The 23968-nt window shown below is 43.1% G+C and overlaps 1 protein-coding gene across 1 annotated transcript in view; it reads right to left on the reverse strand.

Moving 5' to 3' along the window:
• Positions 1-23307, reverse strand: part of mbd2 (methyl-CpG binding domain protein 2) — a 48856-nt gene extending 25549 nt beyond the window's left edge. Inside the window, exons 1-2 of the mRNA XM_080046789.1 lie at positions 22859-23307; positions 12084-12243 (exon numbers count right to left, since the gene is read on the reverse strand). Of these exons, the coding sequence (XP_079902915.1) occupies positions 12084-12243; positions 22859-22971 (273 nt within the window). The 5' untranslated portion in view covers positions 22972-23307. The remainder of the gene's footprint in view (positions 1-12083; positions 12244-22858) is intronic.
• Between the last annotated feature and the right edge of the window lie 661 nt (positions 23308-23968).

Here is a 23968-nt window from a genome sequence, read left to right on the forward strand (position 1 = left end):
CGGGCGAGAATGATTGTCAAATTGAATGATGTGTGCTTTCTCAGTAGATTAAACAACCATTGCAATGTGCAAATTGAGGTCATGATGCCAGTGTTTCTCAAAACCTCTGTCTTCTCTGTCCCCTGCACAAATACAGAAATAAAGAGTTTTTCCAAAATGTTGGTGAATTATCAAAACACTCCGGTTTAAGTGTCCAGTCGAGATGTTTGCGTGTAGCCTGGCCCAACCAGACCATCATACTTAATTTAATTTGTACAGAGGGTCTAAAATCGCTCAATTGACAAACTTAGACTCACTTGAAGGCGGGTGTCTGTTGAAGTTTAAAACTATTGGATCTGTCCAGTGCCAGTCTGGATCTGTCGACCAATCGCATAACGTTTGGTCGTGAGGTATGTCATGCGCCGGCTTCTGACGACAGACAACTGGAACTCAACGTCAAGGTTCTCAGCCACTCCCTCTGTTCGCTGATTGGACCGACAAAAAATCTGGCTGAGAAAAACCCGCAGAATATACTGTGGACCCAGACTGACTACTGATGAAGGGAAATGAAAATTGAGCAGAAGTAGCCAGGTAGGCGGGCGGTGCCAGGCTAGTTTGCATGTGGACAAACGCACAGAAAAAAATGTGGTCATGAAAATACCCATGTGCTTGTGGACATGGTCCAGGTATTGTCCATACTGTCATGGCTCACATGGACATTTGACAACAGGACGTCTTCGTTATTAATAACAGTTGTGGGTTTTTCCTATGAAGACAAGTCAAAGTGTAAATATCAATCTTCTCAACTCAATTACAAATAAATACAGAGCCGAAAGGAGTCCTGTGCGTATTTCCATTCTGTGATGGGAGCACTATTTACTCTCAAAATTCAGATACAGTGGCAGAGGGTGATTGCACTGCACTGTCTAGTAAAGAGGGAGTGGTTTTGGGGCAGTGTATAATTTTCATTATCACTGGGCGTCCTGACATAGAGTGGAATGTGATTACAGGCAGGTTACCAGCACACGTGGCTTCTGGTGCGGTACAGTGTGTTCACTTCTTTGTTTTAGTCTTGTGTTAAAAACACAACATGAAATTAACGTAAAGTCCTCGAATCAGCGAACAATACTATGAGCACGGAAAGTCCCTTGAAGAGTATGTGTGTCAAACTGACTTCAACTCTTCTTGACTTCCACTTATTAGCTTTTTCTAAGCTTTCTGCCGTATTTTATGGTTAGCGCTAATTGCTAACATTAGCCACCATGAGCTACTGATACTGATCATACCAGACCAAGCAAGGCATTGGCAGCAACAAAGTCCAAAGTCCAACTCATATGTCGGAAGAATGTTTTGCATATTCTTAAGGCCGTTTCAGACGGTAGGCGACATTCCGCTCGCGTTGTCGCCTGGCACCGCGGCTTCGCTTTGCTCTCCCCGTGTGAAGTGACGGGCGGAGGAGCGCGATTCTGATTTTTCAACCGCCGCGACAAAAAGATAAAAAGTTCTCAACTTTTCCAATGGCTCCTATGAGTGCGAGCAAGCGTTCGACGAGCACGGAAGCGACAGTTCCACGGGAATGCGCCCGCTCGTCGTGCCGCCTGACAGAACGCTGCGCCTTCTCTCTGCCCGCTCGCCTCTCCATTGAGAATGCATTGCCAGGGGCGACAAACGTGTTCCGTCTGAAACGCCCTTTATACTATATATATATATATATATAGGGGAAGGTGGGGTGATTTGTGCATTTTGGAAGTTGCAAAACCCCTTGTTTCTAGAAAACCGTGGAAGAAATTGGAAATGTGACCACATATTTAAGAAGAGCCATCCATTTGACTCATCCTGTAAAGAAGGGAGACACAAGGAATAAGATATAAGCACATTTAAGCTCAAAAAACTGTGTTTTGCCTTTCAAAGTAAAATTTCCATGATCAAGGTTTTTCGATTATTGTGTCTGAACAATTATAGACACGTTTGAAAACATTTGACACATGTTTTAGTGCTTTGGTATGCTACACTTTGAGTCTATATAGTTAGCACAATGTCAACCCTAAATTGCTGCATCATGCCTATTATCCAAAATTCTGGGGATGGGGTGATTTGTGCGCAAGGGCCTGGGTGAGTTATAAGTAAGTAAGTAAGTAAAATGTATTTATAAAAGCACATTTATGACAGTTTGCACTGTCCAAAGTGCTGTACATAGTGCATTCAGTAGGTAAACAATGAAGGTACAATAACAATAACCAAAATAAAAGACGTAAAGCCCATACATCCACATAAACACAGATAGTAGTGCAGAGGTAAGATAGTTAATGGGGAGGAAACACCAGGGTGTACATATGGGTTTTGAGCCTTGATTTAAAGGCAGAAATGTAGGGGGAATCACATTTGTCAGGTGGCAGTTGGTTCCACAAGCACGGAGCAACTAGTGCAAAGTACATTTCTGAGAGTTGTGCCAGTGGCATGGCTGTATACGCTGGTCACCAAAAGAAAGTGATTGTCTACAGTAGCTCAGAAGAGAGTGACATCTCAATTCCACTTAACGACACCACTGATGAGAGTTCAGATGGCCAGAAAGATGATGATGGTGACTTTGTCATTGTGACACAATGACGCACAAATCACCCCACTACGTGGGGTGATTTGTGCGACAAGACAACTTTTTTTCCGAAAGCCATATTTCTTAAACAGTTTATTCCAGATCCAAAGTTTTTATTGCCAGGGATGCACAACATCCTGAAATATATGTACATATTTGAGTTGGAGACATAACTGTCAAGGCCTCACTTTAAAATCACTTTGAGTAAAAAGTTGCACAAATCACCCCACCTTCCCCTATATATATATATATATGCGGGGAAAAACAATCATTATCCATCCCTTCAATCGCTTAGAAACAAGCGAATGGTCAATCATAAAGAGCCTAGTTCAAACCCTGATCCACTTCAAGTTCCCCAGGAGAGGAACCTCTTTAGATTTCAATTAGGCCTTTCACACCAAAATGAACCAAGAGTCAGTTCCAGGCTGGTGTTGGGGTCAGTTCAAAACTGGTTACAGCCTTATCCCAGTTATGAACCGGTTGGTTTCACATCGACCGGAGACAGCCATGGAGCCGGCAAGAGAGCAACGTCATGACGTCACTGTAAACGTGTGTGTACGTCACCCGACGCCGCTGCTCTTGTGGCTAACGCTAAAGCTACCGCTAGCTTTAAGCACAACAACAGCGGCGAATACGTCTTATTTTTACACTTGTTGGCTCTCGCTTTGCTTTCTTAAGCAAACAGGACCCATACAGCGTATTCTCGCCGGTCAATTTGATCGCTACGTTCGGTAATTATGTTATGTTTACGTCTCGTAGTAGCGGTGTTTTTAAATATGGCGGGCATGAGGTTTGAGTTGCTCTGGTTGGTCAGGATAATCCCTCCCCCAGCCGTTCGCGCAAGCAGTTCTTATCAAACCCTGCTCAATCCTGGGGTATGAGTTCCCCCGGTTTTTACGGCCCGGAGCAGGCTCTCTGGCGGTGTGAAACCAAAACACTGGCTCTAACTCCGAACAAGCCCAGAACTAGCGCCGATTTTGCGGCGGTGTGAAAGGCCTAATAGAGAGCCTGACCTTTTTCATTAGCCCCAGCCTCAGAACAAACATTCACATGCTAAGACTCCAAGAACATGTAAATAATCAGGATGGTGCTTGCTTTCACATTAACATATTGTGGCTGTAATAAGCAGCCTCTAAAAGGGGTTACCAGTTGGGATCTGCACTGGTATTCCAGGTTACTTTAAAGTATGAGGGTCCGATGAGCGTCTATAAACAGTACACCTTATGGTCAAATGCAGTCAAAGGGTGTGTGTGTGTGTGTGTGTGTGTGTGTGTGTGTGTGTGTGTGTGTGTGTGTGTGTGTGTGTGTGTGTGTGTGTGTGTGTGTGTGTGTGTGTGTGTGTGTGTGTGTGTGTGTGTGTGTGTGTGTGTGCGTGCGTGTGCGTGCGTGTGTGTGCGTGTGTGTATGTGCGTGTAAAAAAGAACATTATGTTTTTCCATAGACTGCTGTGTGGGAGGAGTCAGTGCTGCTGTTATCTTTGGTAGAAAGACTGCAGCACAAACACAAAACAACACGGACATGCAAACGCACGCTTGACCACACACACACACACACACACACACACACACACACACACACACACCACAGTCTGATCTGTGTGGGTGGAGCTCATGATTGCACTGGTCTGTCTGTTAGCGTAGCTTAAACCACACAGACATACATACACGTTACGAAAGTTTGGAATCTCCTGAGTGAAGGGTTCTCAAGAACAGAAGATATACTCACATGAGAAAAAAATCATGTACTGAGTAAAGTGGGTTCTTTTATTAAAATATGTCCAATAGAGATTAAATGTCACATTTAGGGAATTACCTCATTAGTCAAGAGCCTGTGTGTGTGTGTGTGTGTGTGTGTGTGTGTGTGTGTGTGTGTGTGTGTGTGTGTGTGTGTGTGTGTGTGTGTGTGTGTGTGTGTGTGTGTGTGTGTGTGTGTGTGTGTGTGTGTGTGTGTTCCATGATGATATGACCGCTTGAGTGACCATGGGAGGAAAAGAGTCCGCTCCTTTCCCTGTTCGTACAGGCGTCAAGCAGGGCTGTGTGCTGGCACCTGTGCTCTTTAACATTAAAGCTCTCATATTATACACTTTTCTGTCAATATTATATGGTGTTAGAGGTCCCTAATTTGTTTTTCTGTAGTTGTTTGCTGAAAAAAACGTTCAGATAATTTATTGTAGTATGCCTCTATACCCTGATTTTCAGCTAATCTCACGATGGCCTATTTTTGAAACCGAGCTGCAGCTCCCCTCGTAAATATACAATCTATGAGCTCCCCCCGCCCCTGTCTGGAAGCGAAGCCATTGGCGTCTGCCCATAGGTCCATAGCTTGTCGTGCCAGCACTGCATGTTCCCACGGTTAGGTTTAGCCTGAGAAGAACCATGTCTAGTGCTAGTAACGCAGGAGCTCACCCGCACTTTGAACAGTTTGACATGACCGATCCTTGTCTACATGAAAGACTATGTTCATACAGAGGCATCACTTGGCGTGATCATATTCCTTATTCTAAAATCCGCGGAATAAGGAATATGATTGAGTATTGAGGCTGTGGTCAAGTTACTGCTGCTGACCGCACCACATGGCGGCAGGTTTGTAAGGAGGGGACCCGTAGGCTGGAGGAGGACAGGACAGCCAGGAGACAGCAGAAGAGGGACAGGACAGGACAGGAGGAAAACTCCTGTGGAGTCCACAGTGTCTACTGACACATTTACATGTCCTACTTGTCAGAGGTTATGTTGGTCTAGGATTGGGATGTATAGCCACATTAAATCTCATGGATAGATGTGGAACAATGGGGATGGGTAGTATGGGCATTGTCACTACCTGGAGCTTGCTAGTACGGAGCCTGGGTCTGTTGAAGGTGCGTTGCTGTTTTTAGGCTGTGTTAGCCATATGATAGGATCTGTAGAATCGGCATTGACACTACCTGGAGCTTGTTTGTACAGAGCCTGGGTCTGTTGAAGGTGGCTGTGCTGTTTGGGCTGTGGTAGCCATATGATAGGATAGGGAAAGTAAAGTAAGTGTATAAGCCAAATGTTATCTACAAGTGTCCGTCTGTTATGCACTGTGTGGCCATTAGGTGGCGGTCTAATCTTGCCCTATAAAGGCATGACAGGAACAATGATTGACAGGTGTTTGACCTGGAAGGGCAAACGGTTTTTGACCGCAAATGTTTTGCATCGCTATGAAGCTGCACTTTGAATGTAAATATTGCACGGTGGAATAAACTTATTGTATGAAACGCAAGAAGAAGTTCGGATGAGATTATTTACAACTCAAGAAAGCACATAGTGGAGAGAAAACAAGCGCGTCAGCCAGGTGATCTGGGTCGAACCATCTCAGTAGCTTGAAGCATCAGCTTAGCTGCTTTAATATTAGTCAAAAACCAGCATTTTGGAATCCGTAAAGGAACTGTTGGCACGTTTGGAACACGGAGGAGAAGCGGGAGGCCGGGAGCTGTGTGTGGAGATTTCGGGAGCAGTTTGCAGACGTCCATGGATTGGAGACGCAGGAGTCGGAGCTATGCTGCTAACAGCTGATTGGAGCATCGGACCACCGAAGCATCGCACGGCGCCCACCGCACGGAGGTATTTGTAGCGCTACACTCTTTATGGCCATTATTTTTTGTGTGCACACATTAGAGACAAAAATCCAATGCATTGGTTTCCGAGGCTGGGGGACAATTGACTTTGCTCTGACTGTTGTTGCGTGCAGCAAACTTTGTACCGACTATTGACATCATGGAGAAACGTGACGAGGTATTGGACACTCACGTTACCGAGACTGTTAGACGCGAAGGTGTGACTAGTGACGCTCAAGCGCAAGATGGTAAACGTGTGGTTAAGCTTACTGCTAAAGCACTAGCTGGGAAATTGGACAGGTTACAAAGTGACAGGAAAGCTAAGCTAAACAAGGCAACTAACATCAGAAAATCAATGCAAAGTTTAATGTCAATTGGTGAAAACGTACAGGTACAGAGTGCTCTGGAAAAATTGCAAACACTGTGTGATGAAGCAAAATGCATGCATGAATCGTTGTTGTGTATATTGCCCCCTGAGGAACAGGAAACACATAATACATGGTTTAATGCAAAAATGATTTCCAACAATGAGTGTTTTTCTGTTGCTAAATTGTGGCTTTCTTCATACAATGACGGTGCTGTTGAATTGAATGAAAAGGGTAAAGGGGAGGATGAAATAAATCCCCAGGACAGCATTTCCAACATTGCTAGTAGACACTCAAGCCACGGAAGTGTTAAAAGTGGTAAATCAAGCACAACATCCTCTGCCCAGATAAAGGCTGCTGCAGAACAAGCTTCACTTGTTGCTCGTGCAGCAGCTTTAAAGGAAAGTCATGCTTTGGAGGAGCAAGCACAACAACTTAAAAGGAAAAGAGAGAAGTTTGCTATAGAAACTGAAATAGCTGCATCCACTGCAAAATTGGCAGTACTTCAGGCCTCTTATCAGAGAAGCGTTTCTCAAGCAGCCTCAAATGGCATGAATTCCTATTTTGGAAAGGAAAGCAAGAAAGGCGAGGACGTCAAAGGCTTGAATCCTATGGCTAAGGAATACAGACCTGGATCATTGAACTCAAATAAACAACATCAGGAAAACAATTTTGTAGAAACACTGCAGGGTTATCAGCACCAACCAACCATTGATCAGTCAAATGATAAGGAAATACTATCTGCATCTCATCAAATCATTCAAACTCCGCCCGGAGACATCTTTACCATCATGAGCAGGCAAAATGAAATAACAGCCACTCTGGTGCAGCAGCAGCAATTAATCTCTCTTCCACCACGAGAAATTCCAACTTTTGAAGGAGATCCTCTACAATATATCACGTTCATAAAGGCATTTGAACAAGGAGTGGAAAAAAAGGCAGAAAAGGCAGATTGTTTGTACTATTTGGAGCAGTTTACTAGAGGTCAGCCACAAGAACTGGTGCGGAGCTGTCAGCACATGGCTCCTGAGCATGGCTACAAAGTGGCAAGGGACCTTTTAGACAAACACTTTGGGAATCAGTACAAAATAGCAACTGCTTATATGGAAAAGGCATTCGCTTGGCAACCAGTCAAATCTGAGGACGTGACAGCACTCCAAGCCTACTCCTTATTTTTACGTGGCTGCTGCAACATCATGGAAGAGCTTGAGTACATGCAGGAACTGGATATGCCAGTACACATGAGAGCCATCATTTCAAAGTTACCATTCAAAATGAGGGAGCAATGGAGGACAATAGCACATGACATCATGGAAAAAACAAAGCAAAGAGCTCACTTTGCTGATATGGTCGTATTTATTGAGCGCCGTGTCAGCATTCTGTCTGATCCCCTGTTTGGTGACATACTGGAGCCAGTAACTAATGTTTCTAGAATAAAGTCTCTCCCCAGGTTTAAATTGCCACCTGGAAACAGTATAAAGGGAAATATTGTGGCTACCACAGTAACATCGATGGACGTATCTGGCGGAGTTATGGAGCCAACATCAGACCCTGAGAAAGTAGTGAAAGCTGGATGCCTTTGCTGTGACCGCAATCACTCATTTGAGGATTGTGAACTATTCAATGGGAAGAAGCACAATGAAAAAATTCAAATACTGAAAGACAATGGAGTTTGCTTCGCATGCTTGTGCGTTGGTCACATAAGCCGAGATTGCGAAAGGCGCTTAACATGTAAAGTCTGTGGTAAAACCCACCCCACTGTGCTCCACATTAAGAGACAAACAACTCTGAGAATGGTAACTGATCAATCTAGCAACCAACCAGCTTCCCTCGAAACATGCGGGCATACAGGGGCCGGTAAGGATCGGTGTGTTTTGTCCATACTCCCTGTGCAAGTGAAGGCTGCAAAGGGAAATCGTACCATAAAAACATATGCCTTTTTGGATCCTGGCAGTTCAGCCACTTTCTGCTCTGAGAATTTAATGCAGAAGCTAAACATCACAGGCAAAAGAATCAACTTCCAGCTGAGCACAATGGGGCAAGTAGCAGTTGTTCCAGCCTACTCATTGAGTGGCTTGGAGATAGCGGAGTTGAATGGCACTCATTTTCATGCTCTCCCAGAGGTTCTTACACAGAAAAGGATGCCAGTGACTCCTGATAGTATGGTCACACCTGAAGAGTTGACAAAATGGCCATATTTGTCAAAGGTGCACATCCCACCCATACACGCAGATGTCGACCTGTTGATCGGAACTAATGCCCCCAAGATATTGGAGCCTTGGGAGGTCATTAACAGCTGTGGGAATGGCCCATATGCAATAAAAACTGTGCTAGGATGGGCTGTTAACGGTCCACTAAATGAAGAGAGTGATGCTTTGGAGGAGGACCTGCCTGTGGCTACGGTAAACAGAATTGCTGTGTGCAAACTCGAAGAAATGCTGATTAATCAGTACAATCTGGAATTTAATGAAAGGTCGGTGAAGGAGAATGAAATGTCCAGACAAGACCTCAAGTTTCTGGAGATTATGGAGAATTCAGCAGTACTTAAGGAGGGAAGGTATTGTTTGAAATTGCCATTCAAGAAAAAGGAGGTTTATCTGCCTAATAACTTCACAGTGGCAAAGCAAAGGATCCAAGGTCTAAAGAAAAGGTTCCTCCGCAACAAAGTATTTCACCAGGAGTACACAGAGTACATGAACAAACTCATAAGTAAGAACTATGCAGAGCGGGCCTCTCAACAACAGTGGTGTGAGAATGGGAAGGTGTGGTACATCCCTCACCATGGTGTACACCATCCAAAGAAAGGGTCCCTTCGTGTGGTGTTCGACTGTGGAGCAACGTATCATGGGACATCATTGAACAGCGAACTACTGCAGGGTCCTAACCTCACCAGCTCGCTTCTTGGGGTTCTTGCTCGCTTTAGACAGGAATCAGTGGCATTCATGGGTGACATCCAAGCAATGTTCCACCAGGTGAAGGTGGCGGAAGAAGAAAGGGATTTTCTTCGCTTTCTCTGGTGGCCAGAAGGAGATGTCACTAAAGACCTTGAGGAATACCGGATGACTGTACATCTGTTTGGCGCTGTGTCATCTCCCAGCTGTGCAAGTTATGCATTGAGAAAAACTGCTGACGATAACCAGTCTGAGTTTTCATCTGAAGTACTTCAATGTGTCAAAGAGAATTTCTATGTTGATGACTGTTTGAAGAGCTTAGCCACTGAAGGAGAAGCTATCCAGATGATAAAAGATCTCAACATTCTTTGTCGTAAAGGGAATTTTATCTTGGAGAAATGGATCAGTAACAGTCGTGTGGTTTTGCAAACCATCCCAGAGGATCAAAGGGCTAAGGACCTAAAAGATTTGGATCTTGACCGAGACAATCTTCCACTGGAAAGAGCTTTGGGTTTACAGTGGTGTGTGGAGACGGACTATTTCAGATTCAGGATGGAGCTCAAACAACAGCCTAACACCAGACGTGGTATGTTGTCTATAACCAGTTCAGTGTACGATCCACTAGGTTTCCTGGCACCTGTCACTTTACTTGCCAAAATGATGCAGCAGGAGCTCTGCCGAAGAAGGTGTGGCTGGGATGATGCTTTACCACAGGACATTTTGCATCAATGGAAAGGGTGGTTGGAGGATTTGGAGCTGCTGGCTACATTCAATGTGGACAGGTGTGTCAAGCCAGAGGACTTTGGAGAGGTCAAACAGGCACAACTACATCACTTTGCTGATGCCAGTGAAGGTGGCTATGGGACCGCAACATTCATCAGAATATTAAACCAGGAAAACCACATTCAGGTCATGTTTTTGCTTGGTAAAGCCGGAGTGACACCACTGAAGGCTGTAACTATTCCCCGCCTTGAGCTGACAGCGGCAGCTCTTGCGGTCAGGGTGGACTCATTGCTAAAGGAGGAGTTGAACTTCCAGTTGGAAGACTCGATGTACTGCACTGACAGCACTGCAGTGTTGAAGTACCTCAACAATGAAGATAGGCGTTTTCACACGTTTGTGGCCAACAAAATCTCAACCATCAGAGAAACATCTGAACCCTCACAGTGGAGACACGTCTCTTCCAAAGACAATCCAGCTGATGATGCGTCAAGGGGATTAAAAGTTGCTGACTTCCTGAGGAGCAGCAGATGGATTGAAGGTCCCATGTTTCTTTGGCAACAGGAGGAGGAGTGGCCTAAACCTGTGGTGGAACTCTCGGTGGACTCTAATGATCAGGAGGTCAAAAGGGAGGCAACAGTAAATGCTGTGTGTGATGTTTCTAGTCCTACAGACCAGCCTTACCACCTGGAGTGTTCGAGTCCCATGACCAGTACACAAGAAGACGATGGAGACAAGTGCAGTACCTCTCTGATCTTTTCTGGAAGAGATGGATACGGGAGTACTTGCCCTTACTTCAAGAGAGGCAAAAGTGGCACCAGAAGAAGAGGAGTTTAACAGCTGGAGACATTGTGGTGATTATGGACTCCTCAGCTCCTCGTAGTTCCTGGCCACTTGGATACTAGAGGTTTTTCCAGATAAACAAGGGCTTGTACGTTCTGTGAAACTGCAGACCAAGTCCAATGTCATTGTAAGACCAGTGACAAAACTGTGTCTGGTACATGAAATGTAGGAATGTGTTTTTTGCTGAAAGGTAAAATGTGCTTCTTCTTTTTTTTTGATTGTTTGAATTGTTATGTCAGCTGCCACTAACAATTAGGGGGCGGTGTGTATAAGCCAAATGTTATCTACAAGTGTCCGTCTGTTATGCACTGTGTGGCCATTAGGTGGCGGTCTAATCTTGCCCTATAAAGGCATGACAGGAACAATGATTGACAGGTGTTTGACCTGGAAGGGCAAACGGTTTTTGACCGCAAATGTTTTGCATCGCTATGAAGCTGCACTTTGAATGTAAATATTGCACGGTGGAATAAACTTATTGTATGAAACGCAAGAAGAAGTTCGGATGAGATTATTTACAACTCAAGAAAGCACATAGTGGAGAGAAAACAAGCGCGTCAGCCAGGTGATCTGGGTCGAACCATCTCAGTAGCTTGAAGCATCAGCTTAGCTGCTTTAATAGTAAGTAAGTGAAGAAGTATGTTTTTGTTTATTTAAAATGTTTTTTACGAAAAGGTTAAAAGTGGACGTCATCATCGAAATCGATGGACAACCAAGAGAGAGAGAGAGAGAGAGTGTGTGTGTGTGTGTGTGTGTGTGTGTGTGTGTGTGTGTGTGTGTGTGTGTGTGTGTACCAACTGACCCATGAGAGGATGTGAAGACCCAGTGGACTTATTGTATTTTTGCTGAAAATGTCAACACAACAACTAGAACATTCTCATGTGTATAATATGAAATGCAGCTGGCTCAAACACTGTGGATAGATTTGAACACAGAAGTCTTAGAAGAGACCAAGACAGGTCAAACACCCAAAGGACAGACAGTTACAATGCATATGAGACTTGTCTGTTTTTTGAGTGTTTAGACACAGAGAGTGCTGGACAAGAGAGAAATATGTATTTGTTGGAAATAAAGAAGTAATGAATGGTAAAGTGTGAGATCCTTCAGTACTAGTGTGTTACCTTGGCCAGACTGAGTGCGTCGTGCCTGAGCCTCTGTTTGCTCTTCTGCAGTTTCCCGGGCATCATCTTCCCCGTCCGGAAGTCGAAACATCCCAGATCCATCGTGTTGCCCAGGTAACGGGACAGCTGAGGCTTGCTCCGGAACTTCTTCCCTGAAGGACTGAGAAGGAAGGAACGAGAGAATTAGATATACAGTATACACTCACCGGCCACTTTATTACGTACACCTGTTCAATGGCTTATAAAAACAAAAAGCTAATAAGCCAATCACATGGCAGCAATTTAATGCATTTAGACGTTGTAGCCTCATTTTCTTGTTTTTAGCGCACAGGGTCTTCTGTTGCTGTAGCCCATCTGCTTCAAGGTTGGTCGTGTTTTGCGTTCAGAGATGGTATTCTGCATACCCTGGTTGTAACGATTTGAGTTACTGTTGCCTTTCTATCATCTCGAACCAGTATGCCCATCCTCCACTGACCTCTGATTCAACAAGGAATTTTACGTCCACACAAATGCCGCACACTGGATATTTTTTCGGACCATTCTCTGTAGACCCTAAAGATGGTTTAGAGTGAAAATCCCAGTAGATCAGCAGTTTCTGAAATACTCATACCAGCCCTCCTGGCACCCTCAACATTCAAAGTCGCTTAAAACCCCTTTCTTCCCATGAGCTGTCAGGTCACCCCCATAAATTTCCCGCTATATGGGGCCCAGTGCTGCGGCACATAGGGAACCAAAAGGTGTGAGGTTTGCCCCAGGTTTGTTTTGTTTTAGCTTTGTTTTGTTTCTTGTGTACTTATAGCTTATTTTCTTAATCATTTTGTCTTAGTTATTTATTTCACTTTTTTTCTGAATTCCTTGTCTGTTTATGTGAGGGTGGGGGGAGGAGGGAGGAGGGAGGGGAGGGGAGGAGAGGGGGTTGGGTGTTGTGTATGTATTGTATGTGTTTACTTATTCAGTTTTTTTTTTGTCCATATGTAAAAAACTATAAAACCACAAAAAAAGAGAAAAAAAACCTTTCTTCCTCATTCTGTTGCTCGGTTTCAACCTCAATAAGTTGTTCCGTCCAGGTCTACACGCCTAAATGAATTGAGTTGCTGACATGTGATTGGCTGATTAGTTATATGTGTGAAAATGAACCGCTGTACCTAATAAAGTGGCCGGTGAGTGTATATACAATGGATACCTCACTGATTTTGTAAGTTTGCCCACTTACAATGAAATGAGCGGTCCATCATTTTAATGCTAGGTTTATTTTAACAGTGATAGACAGAATATCAAAAGGAAAATCCAGAAAATCACATAAAAAAAGATATAAATTATTTTGCATTTCATTGAGTGAAATAAGTATTTGATCCCCTATCAAAACATTGCTTAGTAGTTGGTGGAGAAACCCTTGTTGGCAAGTACAGAGGTCCGACGTGTCTTGTAGTTGATGACCAGGTTTGCACACATCTCAGGAGGATATTTGGACCACTCCTCTTTGCAGATCCTCTCCTAATCTTTGAGGTTTCGAGGCTGTCGCTTGAGCTTCAGTTCCTTCCACAGATCTATTGGATTAAGGTCCGGAGACTGGCAAGGCCACTCCATGACCTTAATCTGCTTCTTCTTGAGCCACTCCTTTGTTGCCTTTGCTGTATTTTTAGGTTCATTGGCATGCTCGAAGACCCATCCACGACCCATTTTTACAGACCTGGCTGAGAGAAAGAGGTTGTCACCCAGTATTTCATGGTACATGGCCCCATCCATAGTTCCCTCGATGCAGTGAAGTCCACCTGTCCCCTTAGCAGAGAAACACCCCCAAAGCATAATACTTCCATCTCCATGCTTGACTGTGGGGATGGTGTTCTTGGGGTCATAGTCAGAATTCCTCTTCCTCCAAGCATGGCGAGTCACTATGATACCAAATAACTTGATTTTGTTCTAATCTGACCACATCACCTTCTCCCAAGCATTCTCTGAGTCGTTCAGGTGTTCATTGGCAAACTTCAGACGGTTCTGTACACAGGGTTTTTCCTGCATAGAGAAAATGTTGGCGCCCGCCAAAGTGGATTTATCCAGCGCCAAAGGAAAATCAGGAGCACCAAAATGATAAAGATTGAGAATAAATATAGCTATTTAAAACCTCTCCAAATTCAGCCCAATTTAAGTCATCCTTCTTCAGGGGCTGGGCAATAACTTGAATTTCATTTTCGATTACTATTACGGCTTCCCTCAATCATGAAAACAAAATAATCGTTATTAAACTATCATTGTTCCGCACGCCGGGGCATACAGGCTGTTAAATGCAGCGAACCCTTTCAGCCGAGTGGTGCGCTCGCTCGGCCCCTCCCTCACCTGATAATTCAGCTATCGGCTGGTCCAGAGAGTATTAGGGAGATGTTGCGCATTGCCGGGTGTTTTGAAAAACTTCTAGATGACGAGAATAAAAAATAAAAGGTAAAACTAATTGTGTACTCACAACAAACTAAAATAATGTGCAAGATTTGTCACGCACGGACACGCGAGTAACGTGACATACGCAACCGCAAGAGAGAGAGAGAAAAAAAAGGTATACGACCTGATCTGCACCTCTAAACATCCCGACCAATTTGTTTATTCACTTTAAGTCGAATCATAGTGGTCTATGAACAAGCAATCACTGAATAAAAAACACAGGAAGTTTAAGGGGCACTTTACACGACAATACGAAACGGTGCAAACGTGGAAATATTCTCGCGGTTGCACTATATAATTTACATGAAAACAGCAAACGCAAGTATGAAACCGCAAGTTTTTGAGATCTACTCCCAGGGAGGATTTTTTGGAAAACACAACGGTTTTGGTTTCTTGTAAACACCGAAACCATTTCCCCTGATAACGCTGACGTCACGGCTCCACCCTCACACATGCGTAGTCTATAACATTTGCTGTCAAAATACCCACATGCGAGTTATAAAGTTAGAAGACAACATAACATGAAAGGTGTCTCCGCGGCACCATCACTGTGATCAGCGGAGAGTGTCGTGCAGGGCTCAAATATAACACTCGCCAATTTAGTCTAAGCGATTAGTAAGTTATTGAGACCACCCGCCACTTTTTCTGGGCAAAGATTTGTGCTCTGCCGGTTTTTCTAGCAAAATAAACGTGTGTAGCTTCTATATGCCAGGGACACGGCTCTCTCTACATTAAAAAAACACTATCCATAGTTCAGCGCGCAGCGGTTAAGTTACTGTTCAACAAAAGGAGCATTAAGGCTACGGCTTCACAGTAAAAGCATTTCACTGGCTAAACATTAACAGCATTTCACTGGACAAACGTGAGTCGACTTTTATTTTGAAGTACGCCTAACAGGAAAGTAGCCGCTCACAAAGCCCCTTCACTATAAGCATGTCTTCTGTTTTCACGAGTTCAATGCGGTGAAATAAGAGGACAGAAAGCTTGTAATTTACAATATTTGTAACCCCAAGCTTACACCAACCGCTTTATGAACGTTAATGGCATTACTTTTTGGTTACAGTAAGGTTGTATGCATCAAATTGTACCGGAAGAGCTAACTACTAGGCTAAGTGTCACCGCTGACTATTGGCTTGGCATGGCTGCTACACTACAGCGATTTCGATGTGTACGAGTGAAGATGTCAGATAAATTGTGTCTGAACAGGTTTTTTTTTAAAACAAAAACGGGAAAACTGTCACGTTTTCACCGTGTTAAGTGCCCCTAAGGCTCCTTGACTCCTGCCACCACAACTGTCAACACTACAATGCAACTGCCTTGACATAAATAAATCATGTCCTCACATGTAATGCTATCAAAAGACGTGCCCTATCAACACCATTTACAACGGGTTATTTTTATTTTGACATATTTATTTTATTCAATTATTAAAATATGTTTCACTTATTTAGCCTATTTCTATTCTCCCTGTTTTCAGTTCAATTAGGCCTTTGTTTAAAGTCCAAAGTCATGGTGTTATTAGAAAAAAACCTTGTTAAAAGTAAAATAAATGCATAATGTTCTTAAATCAATGATTAACTGTCTTTAATAATTGTGATAACACAATGTGATTACTCAAAATAATCATGATTATGATTGTTTCTTTCTTCTTGCAATTTCCATGGTTTAGATCAATTAGAAACAATTAAAGTAGTAGGCCTAGTCATTATTAGTATTTTGACTTCATATCTACAGGTTGTTTATTGTGATTTCATAAGTGTCAGTGAGCTCCATGGTTACGCAGTGATTGACAGGCTGACTGAAATGCTCTTGAGCTGGACAGAAACTCCCCTCTCCCAACCCCACACCCTCTTAAAATACACAAACCGTTTGCCTTTACTGTTGTAAATAGTCGCGACTCCAAAAAAAGTCAGTCGCGTACTGACCCCCCAAAGGTCCATTCTGAGCCAGGAAAAATGGCACTGTGTACATGTGCCATTTTGAGCAGGGGGACCTTACAGGCACTACAGGATTTCAATCCATTACGGCATAGTGTGTTACCAATGGTTTTCTTGGTGACTGTGGTCCCAGCTGCCTTCGGATCATCATCTTGGCCATGATGGAGATGTTGGAGTTTGATTTATTGACTATGTGGACAGGTGTCTTTTATACAAGTAATAAATTGAGACAGGTGTGTTTTACACAGGAAACTAGTTGAGATTAGGAATACTTTTTTAAAGCACAAGGACTAATCTGTGGGAGCTAGAATCCTTTATGGTTGGTAGGGGATCAAATACTTATTTCACTCAATGAAATGCAAAATAATTTATGCATATCTTTTTTTTAATGTGACTTTCTGGATTTTCTTTTTGATATTCTGTCTATCACTGTTAAAATAAACCTAGCTTTAAAATGATAGACCGCTCATTTCTTTGTAAGTGGGCAAATTTACAAAATCCGTGAGGGATCAAATACTTATTTCCTCCACTGTAGCTCTGGAAAAAATTAATAGACCACTCCAAATGGTCAGTGTCTCTCGTTTTACACTTTTGGTTTTATAATATGAACTACTGACAAGATTTCTACCAAATTTAAATAAAAAAATTTTCATTAAGAGCATTTTCAATAAATTATGTAGAGATGAAGATTTAAGAAAAATCCAGACTGGTCTCTTAATTTTTTCCAGAGCTGTATGTGTACCATTTACAGATATTTAATTGTCAAAGTGGCTACAAATTGTTTTGATTCTGGCGACCCCTTTGGACAAAAGCAGTAGTGCTTTTACGACACCAGCTGTTGTTCCTGGGTGAACGTACCCATGGCAAAGACATTAAAGGGGTAGTTCAGGATTTTAGACATAGGGCCTTATTCCCAAATTAGCCTTGGTGTTCTTAATCAGTGGAGACAGTTTTCAACACATTTAATTCAGTCCTTCTAGTTGCAGAGTGCGCTCGTGCTAAGCTAGCGCACGGCATCGGGGGGATACCTAGCCTGCTACTAAAACAGTCTTACCCACTCCACAGTACACCCGAGGCCAATCAATTATAACACCAGACTATCGATGTAAATGTCTGTGTTGATAGAATAATTTTAGAAATAAAACCAACCTCGCATCGCATGAATTATCGCATTTTGAGGGACTACTTTCTTAGCAGCAGCGGACTTTTACTTTGCTGTGTAACCGAATCACTACAGCAGAAAGTAAACAGAGCAGCGTGGGACAGAAACTGAAACTGCACTGCCACCAGTCTACCGTCATTCTGTCCCGGTTCTCTGCTGCAGCTCCAGCGGGGGCTGTCTCTACAGACGCTCTTTCTCTTTCTGCCCTTTGAGCATCCCTCTCAATTCTTCATCAGTGTATTCCGGCTCGTACAGGTACGGGCAGCAGCAGGTAAACAAACTATTATAGAGCCTGTAACCTAGGTATTAGTCCGCCGCTGCCGCAGCCTACAAGGAATACAGTCCCTCAAAATGCAATATGCGAGGTTGGTTTTATTTCTAAAATTATTCTATCAACAGACATTTACATCGATAGTCTGGCGTTATAATTGATTGGCCTCGGGTGTACTGTGGAGTGGGTAAGACTGTTTTAGTAGCAGGCTAGGTATCCCCCCCGATGCCGTGCGCTAGCTTAGCACGAGCGCACTCTGCAACTAGAAGGACTGAATTAAATGTGTTGAAAACTGTCTCCACTGATAAAGAACACCAAGGCTAACTTGGGAATAAGGCCCTATGTCTAAAATCCTGAACTATCCCTTTAATAAAAACATGATAAAAATAGCTTCCTTTGCTCTGACGGTCTCTTTCGCTGTATTATGTTGGTGGTATGCAATGCTTTAATAAAGCTCGAAAAAGGCTACACTATGGTACAAGGTCACTATAACCTTTGACCTCCAATTTCCATTCAGTGTTATCAGTTTATCATCCAATCAAAAAGTGCGTTCGTGCCTAATTTGACAAAAATTATAACATTATAATAATAAAAATACATTGTTGCATGCAGTTATAACATTATCTGCCATCATTACATTATTGTTATTATTAATAATAATAATAATAATAATAATAATAATAATAATAATAATAATAATAATAATAATAATAATAATAATAATATATCTAATTTATATAGCGCTTTTCTCGCACTCAAAGATTATTGGTTGCTGCAAACCTTGGGTGAACATGTGTCATTGCAAAAACACTCCTTCCACTTGCGATTGTAGAGGGGAAGTTATCATTGTCTGAGCACAAACCTCAACCAGGCTATTTTTTTAATTCTGGACGATCAAAATAGTCACTAATAGAATGAGCCATAATCACTGAGTGCTGATATGACCTTCCTCCAGTGATGTCTTTCATTATAACAGATGAAAGTGATGGTTAACACCAGCTCAATGTTTCCTAAGCCATAAGCCACCTGAGAAGGTTCTCTTCACTCATTGGTCAGATGTGTCTGGGACGGGAGCAATAACGTAGTTCCTGAACTGCTCTACAATTGGACAGAATGTCCAACCCTGTGTTCCGATTCGCATACTCTTTCTTTTTTCTATTCTACATACTACATCCGACGATAAAAATAATCTAGTTAGGTGCAGTAGGTACTATTGGGACATACTTTTACTTATTTATTCATCATAACATGCGCCTTGATCTTGCCTCTTGCTTTTATATCCGTCGCATCCCCGTTTGTTTTCATATGGAGGCTCAGTCGATGCGACGTCACTTCAGGTTGGCACTGGATTATGGGTCAGAATCGCCCAAATAGGATGCTGTTTTCAACACTAACAATCTTGGCCGGGTGTAGTAGACATGGATCCGGGTCTTTCTAACCACCCTAAATCTGGCCTCAAGAATTGGGACATCCTAAATCCTTTTTTCTTCCATACTAAATAGTAGAAAGTATGCGATTCGGAACGCAGGGCCAGTGTGAAAACTACAGAAAGGAACTAGAGGAAGTAGATTGTCTTCTTCATCCCATAATGCATAGCGTAGCAGGACACACACACACACCGAAACCAATTCTACCCTTAACCCTAAAAACCAAGGTTCAGGCCTCAAACACCCCTCGGAAGAAGAGAGGACCAGACCAAATGTCTTCAATTTCCAGATGTGTCTTTAATGTCTCCAACGGTCTGAAAGTGTGATCGGCCCTCACAAAGATAGAGGAGACCAGAGCAGACACACAGTCATTCAGCTGTGTCTGACATGTAGGTCAGCAGCAACGAAGCGAAGATCAGATGGTGTGTGTGTGTGTGTGTGTTTGTGTGACTGTGTGTGTGTGTGTGTGTCTGTGCGTGCGTGTGCGTGCGTGTGTCACACCATCATATATACTGTGTTTCATCTTGCTCTAGCTCTTCATTGAAGCCATGATGATGCACACTGAGTGGACTACTCAAAGTGACTAAATGATTACTTTTTTCTTTTTTTTTATAGCACCAGTTCTGAGAATATTGTCAAGTGATCAGAAGAGAAAATAAAATGTGGTTTGGAGGGTGAAGAAGAAGTTTGTGGTTGTGCAAAAAAAAAAGATGGAGCTGTGCTGTGCAGTGGCAGAGGCCTCAACATGGGGTGTTATATATATACTGCTGAGCTCTTCCCGTAAGTGGACCTGCTGACTCGCTCTCTCTCTCTCTCTCTCTCTCTCTCTCTCTCTCTCTCTCTCTCTCTCTCTCTCTCTCTCTCTCTCTCTCTCTCTCTCTCTCTCTCTCTCTCTCTCTCTCTCTCTCTCTCTCTCTCTCTCTCTCTCTCTCTCTCTCTCTCTCTCTCTCTCTCTTTTCCTGGAACTGATGAGTCACACTTTTACAAAGCAAACTGAAAGTGGTGTACGTCCGACCGGCCTCTTTTGCCCTCTTGGTGCTAAAGGTGACGAAGCGAGGATGACTGTGACTGGGTTAGCTGTTATACTGTTAGTCTGATGAAGCCCCGCCCCTAAACCACCGATCAACAGGAAGTGAATGCAGCCTTTTTGAAAACACAGCCGACATGCTCTGTGGCGTCCACCACACACAACATGGAGCCACATCATTTCCTCTGTCATCTAGCACAGCAGCAGCTGGCGGAGATACACCCTGCGTTCCAATCCCCATACTTCCCTACTATTTAGTATGCCGGAAAAAGATTTAGGGTGTCCCGATACATGCACGTCAATTGTAGTATGCTGAAAATACATAAATGCCTCACTAACTCCAATAGCATTTTGGAGTATTCATCTTTATTCTTGACATTTCTCAATTTTTTTTTTCTCTCCTGTGGCCCTTAAACTCTTCTGTACTTTAGTATGTAGTGTAGTAAAAAGAATGAGTATGTGATTTGGAACACAGGGACAGTCAGGATCAAATGTAAACAGTCAAAACTACACATTGAACTTTGATCTGCTGTAGAGAGACGAGCTTGACTGAAATCCACACTGGGATGTTTGTTGTTGTGGCCTGGCTATTGTGCCTGTCTAATTTGAATGCACTTGTTGTAATGTGTCATTTGGACAGAACAGAAGTGTGTGAGAAAGAAATAGAACTATATGCTGCTATTACCAAAAAAAGGGGGACAAATAAATTACTTGAAGTTAACTTTTAGGTTTTGCTATATCAAAGAAATCAGTTTTTTATTTGAGTGGCATGCAGGGTCCACCACAAAGTGCCAATTCTAGATGTACTTCTGTTGGACTGCACTGTAGGGGTAACACCAGTTGATTTTCCGTGGTGTTTCCTGTATTAAAGGAATACTTCACCCATACGGAACCGGCGTTCTATCATTATAACATCGCTGTTATAATATAATGAATAAGGTTTTTCTTCCCTCAGTCTTCCCTTGGCCCATCTGTCCTCCTAATCCTAACCCATAAAACACTCTTTCTGCCTGTTCTCAGGCTAGGATGAACCGATTTCTAAAATGTTTGCACGTTAATACTACATAGGATCTCAGAGTTCAATACACCTTCATATTCTCACAGGTGAAATAGGTCTTTAAGAAGCACCAAGAGCTAACTCACACTAGACCAAGTTAGTCATTCATGGTGCCAGTTCAAACTCAATGCAAGGACCAATTTGTTGATTTGATTCGTTGTAATCATTTAGTCCATTAGTTAGACAAGGGGCCCTTCCATTACAGCTACTTGTATTCAGGGCTCGGGGTACGTTTTGATAATACTAATTAAAGGTGCACTATGTATTTTTGGTTGTGTCAGAGAAGTGAACATTTTCTAAAGTATAATCACACAACTTAATAAACAAAACAAAAATTGCAGGAAAAATGGATTCAACAGGAACACTGTTAAAAAACAGAAAGCTTCCTTAAAAGTTACTGTTTCACTGTTGTTACGTTTGGTTCCAGGTGCATCGGAATAATCTTGTAAACAAACAACCCCTTCCTCCGAAACTGCATAGTGCACCTTTAACCCGGGTTTCATGGTTAAACTTCAATACAGCGCTGCACTTGCTACACTTGTACAGCACTCAAAACTAGCTCAATAAGCGCTTAGCAACCAGAAAAAGACGAGTTCATCCCAGTCATTAGTATGAGTGGTCATCTTCTGCTCTATATAGGCCTACGTGAGTATTATACACAGTAACTGCTGATGAAAAAGTTGGAGCAGTCGGTGAAACATGAGTGGCAAGACATTGTTATGTAGCATACAGCAGGGGCATACCAACAGCCAGCCTTGGCAGTAACAACATGCGGGGGCCCTAAACCACCATATGGCATTGGCCTATCATTAATGCTGGCGCTAGTAAGGAGTGATACACAGTCTATAAGAGGCATGCTATTATTAGGCCAGCAAATTAAAAAAAAGAGATGAATGATGTTGAAAATGTTTTACAGACAATACGAACACACTGGTAGACTTTTATGTTTTGGCTGGTGGTGGACCCATGCCCTCAGATTCTGTATACGGCCCTGACTGAACCCTCAGTCCACATACGAAGGCAATATTTCAATAGGCTAGTATTCCCCTTCATAGGAGTTCACACAGGGGCTCTGTGCTTGTCAATACGCTGTGTAGCTTATGGACAAGCATGAGCCACTGTGAAATATTAGTCAAATATTGTAGGCTACGTTTGTTAGGCTCAAAAAGAAGTTGAATGCTGACTGTGGACCACCAGCACGGAACCACTTTATAAGCGCCAACTGAAGAGTTGCGGACTGTAGCCTAGGCTACGCTACAATGTAACTTCTTCTCTCATCTGAACTGAAACACTTCACACTTTCTGATCGCCTTTGTTTTGTAATCAGCACAAAGTGCGTTCACAACAACTGATGACCACAGCCGGAGTTGGGGACCATACTTGACCACACAGGTTGAGTGATAAAAGGCGGTAGCTAGCGGGCTGATTAGTGGCTGATCGATGAGTGTATTGGCGGGGTACCTGTAGTAGTAGACGTCGCTCTTTCCAGCGCTCAGTCCGGACTTCCTGATCACTTCTTCTTTCTTCCAGCCGGGCGGCAGAGCGGGACAATCCGACTTCTTCTTCTCCATCATCGCTGGCTGGTGGTCGACCCCACGATTAGGCTGCGATCACACCGATCGATCGCTCAGTAAACCCCGATGGTGAGGACAAACAGCGTGCTAGTAAAGCCAGCAGAGCAGTTACCCGGGCGGACCGACCTACGTCACGGAGGTTACGTTAACGGCGGCTTCTCTATCCCTCTCCCACTCTCCCTCAGCCCCACCGCTTTAAGGGGCTTATTTTAAAGTTCAGTAAGAAATACAGAAGTGTCCCGAGCCCCGTACTGTGAGCTGACCTAGGACGTCCCGGGTTTAACTGTGTTCAGCTCCGGGTTTTAGTTCAGTTTGTCTCCGGAGAGAACCAACGGCTCATCCGATCTGAACTGAACTGGACCAACGGCAGCCTGTGACGTAGGCCTACAACGACTAGTGCAATGTCACACACACACACACACACACACACACACACACACACACACACACACACACACACACACACACACACACACGTTCAGAAACACGCACACACACAAACACGCACACCAAACCCTCAGACACACGCTCTCTCACAGATCGTCCATTGAGAAAGACGACTCACAGTGCAATGGTCTAACAAATAGCCTACATAGAGGCCTAGGCTTTCTCATATTATCCTGAAAAAAATACCTAGGCTAAGTAGCCTATGAATTTGGCCAATTAGGCTCAATTTAAAAATAGACCTAAAACTAGGCTAGTCTACTTATAAAATAAAAATATATTAGATCTAGGCCTAGATAAAAAAATAAACCAACGTAGGTAATTATGTCCATGGCTAGTTGGCAACTAAAGGCTGGCCTAATATTGGCTAAATAGAGTTAGGCTACTTCACTTTTTCTACATTTTAAGAAAAATAAATGTGTTTTATTTTAAAAAAGGGGGCCATAACATTAATTGGTTATTATAAGGTCCTATTTGGTAATAGCATATGTAATAAAATAACAGAATTTGAATGATTTCGATATTGTATTACCATAGGCCAAACCACTGAGAT

Source organism: Ammodytes marinus (assembly GCF_949987685.1).
Source record: "Ammodytes marinus genome assembly, chromosome: 18".
NCBI classification, from domain to species: Eukaryota; Metazoa; Chordata; class Actinopteri; order Uranoscopiformes; family Ammodytidae; genus Ammodytes; species Ammodytes marinus.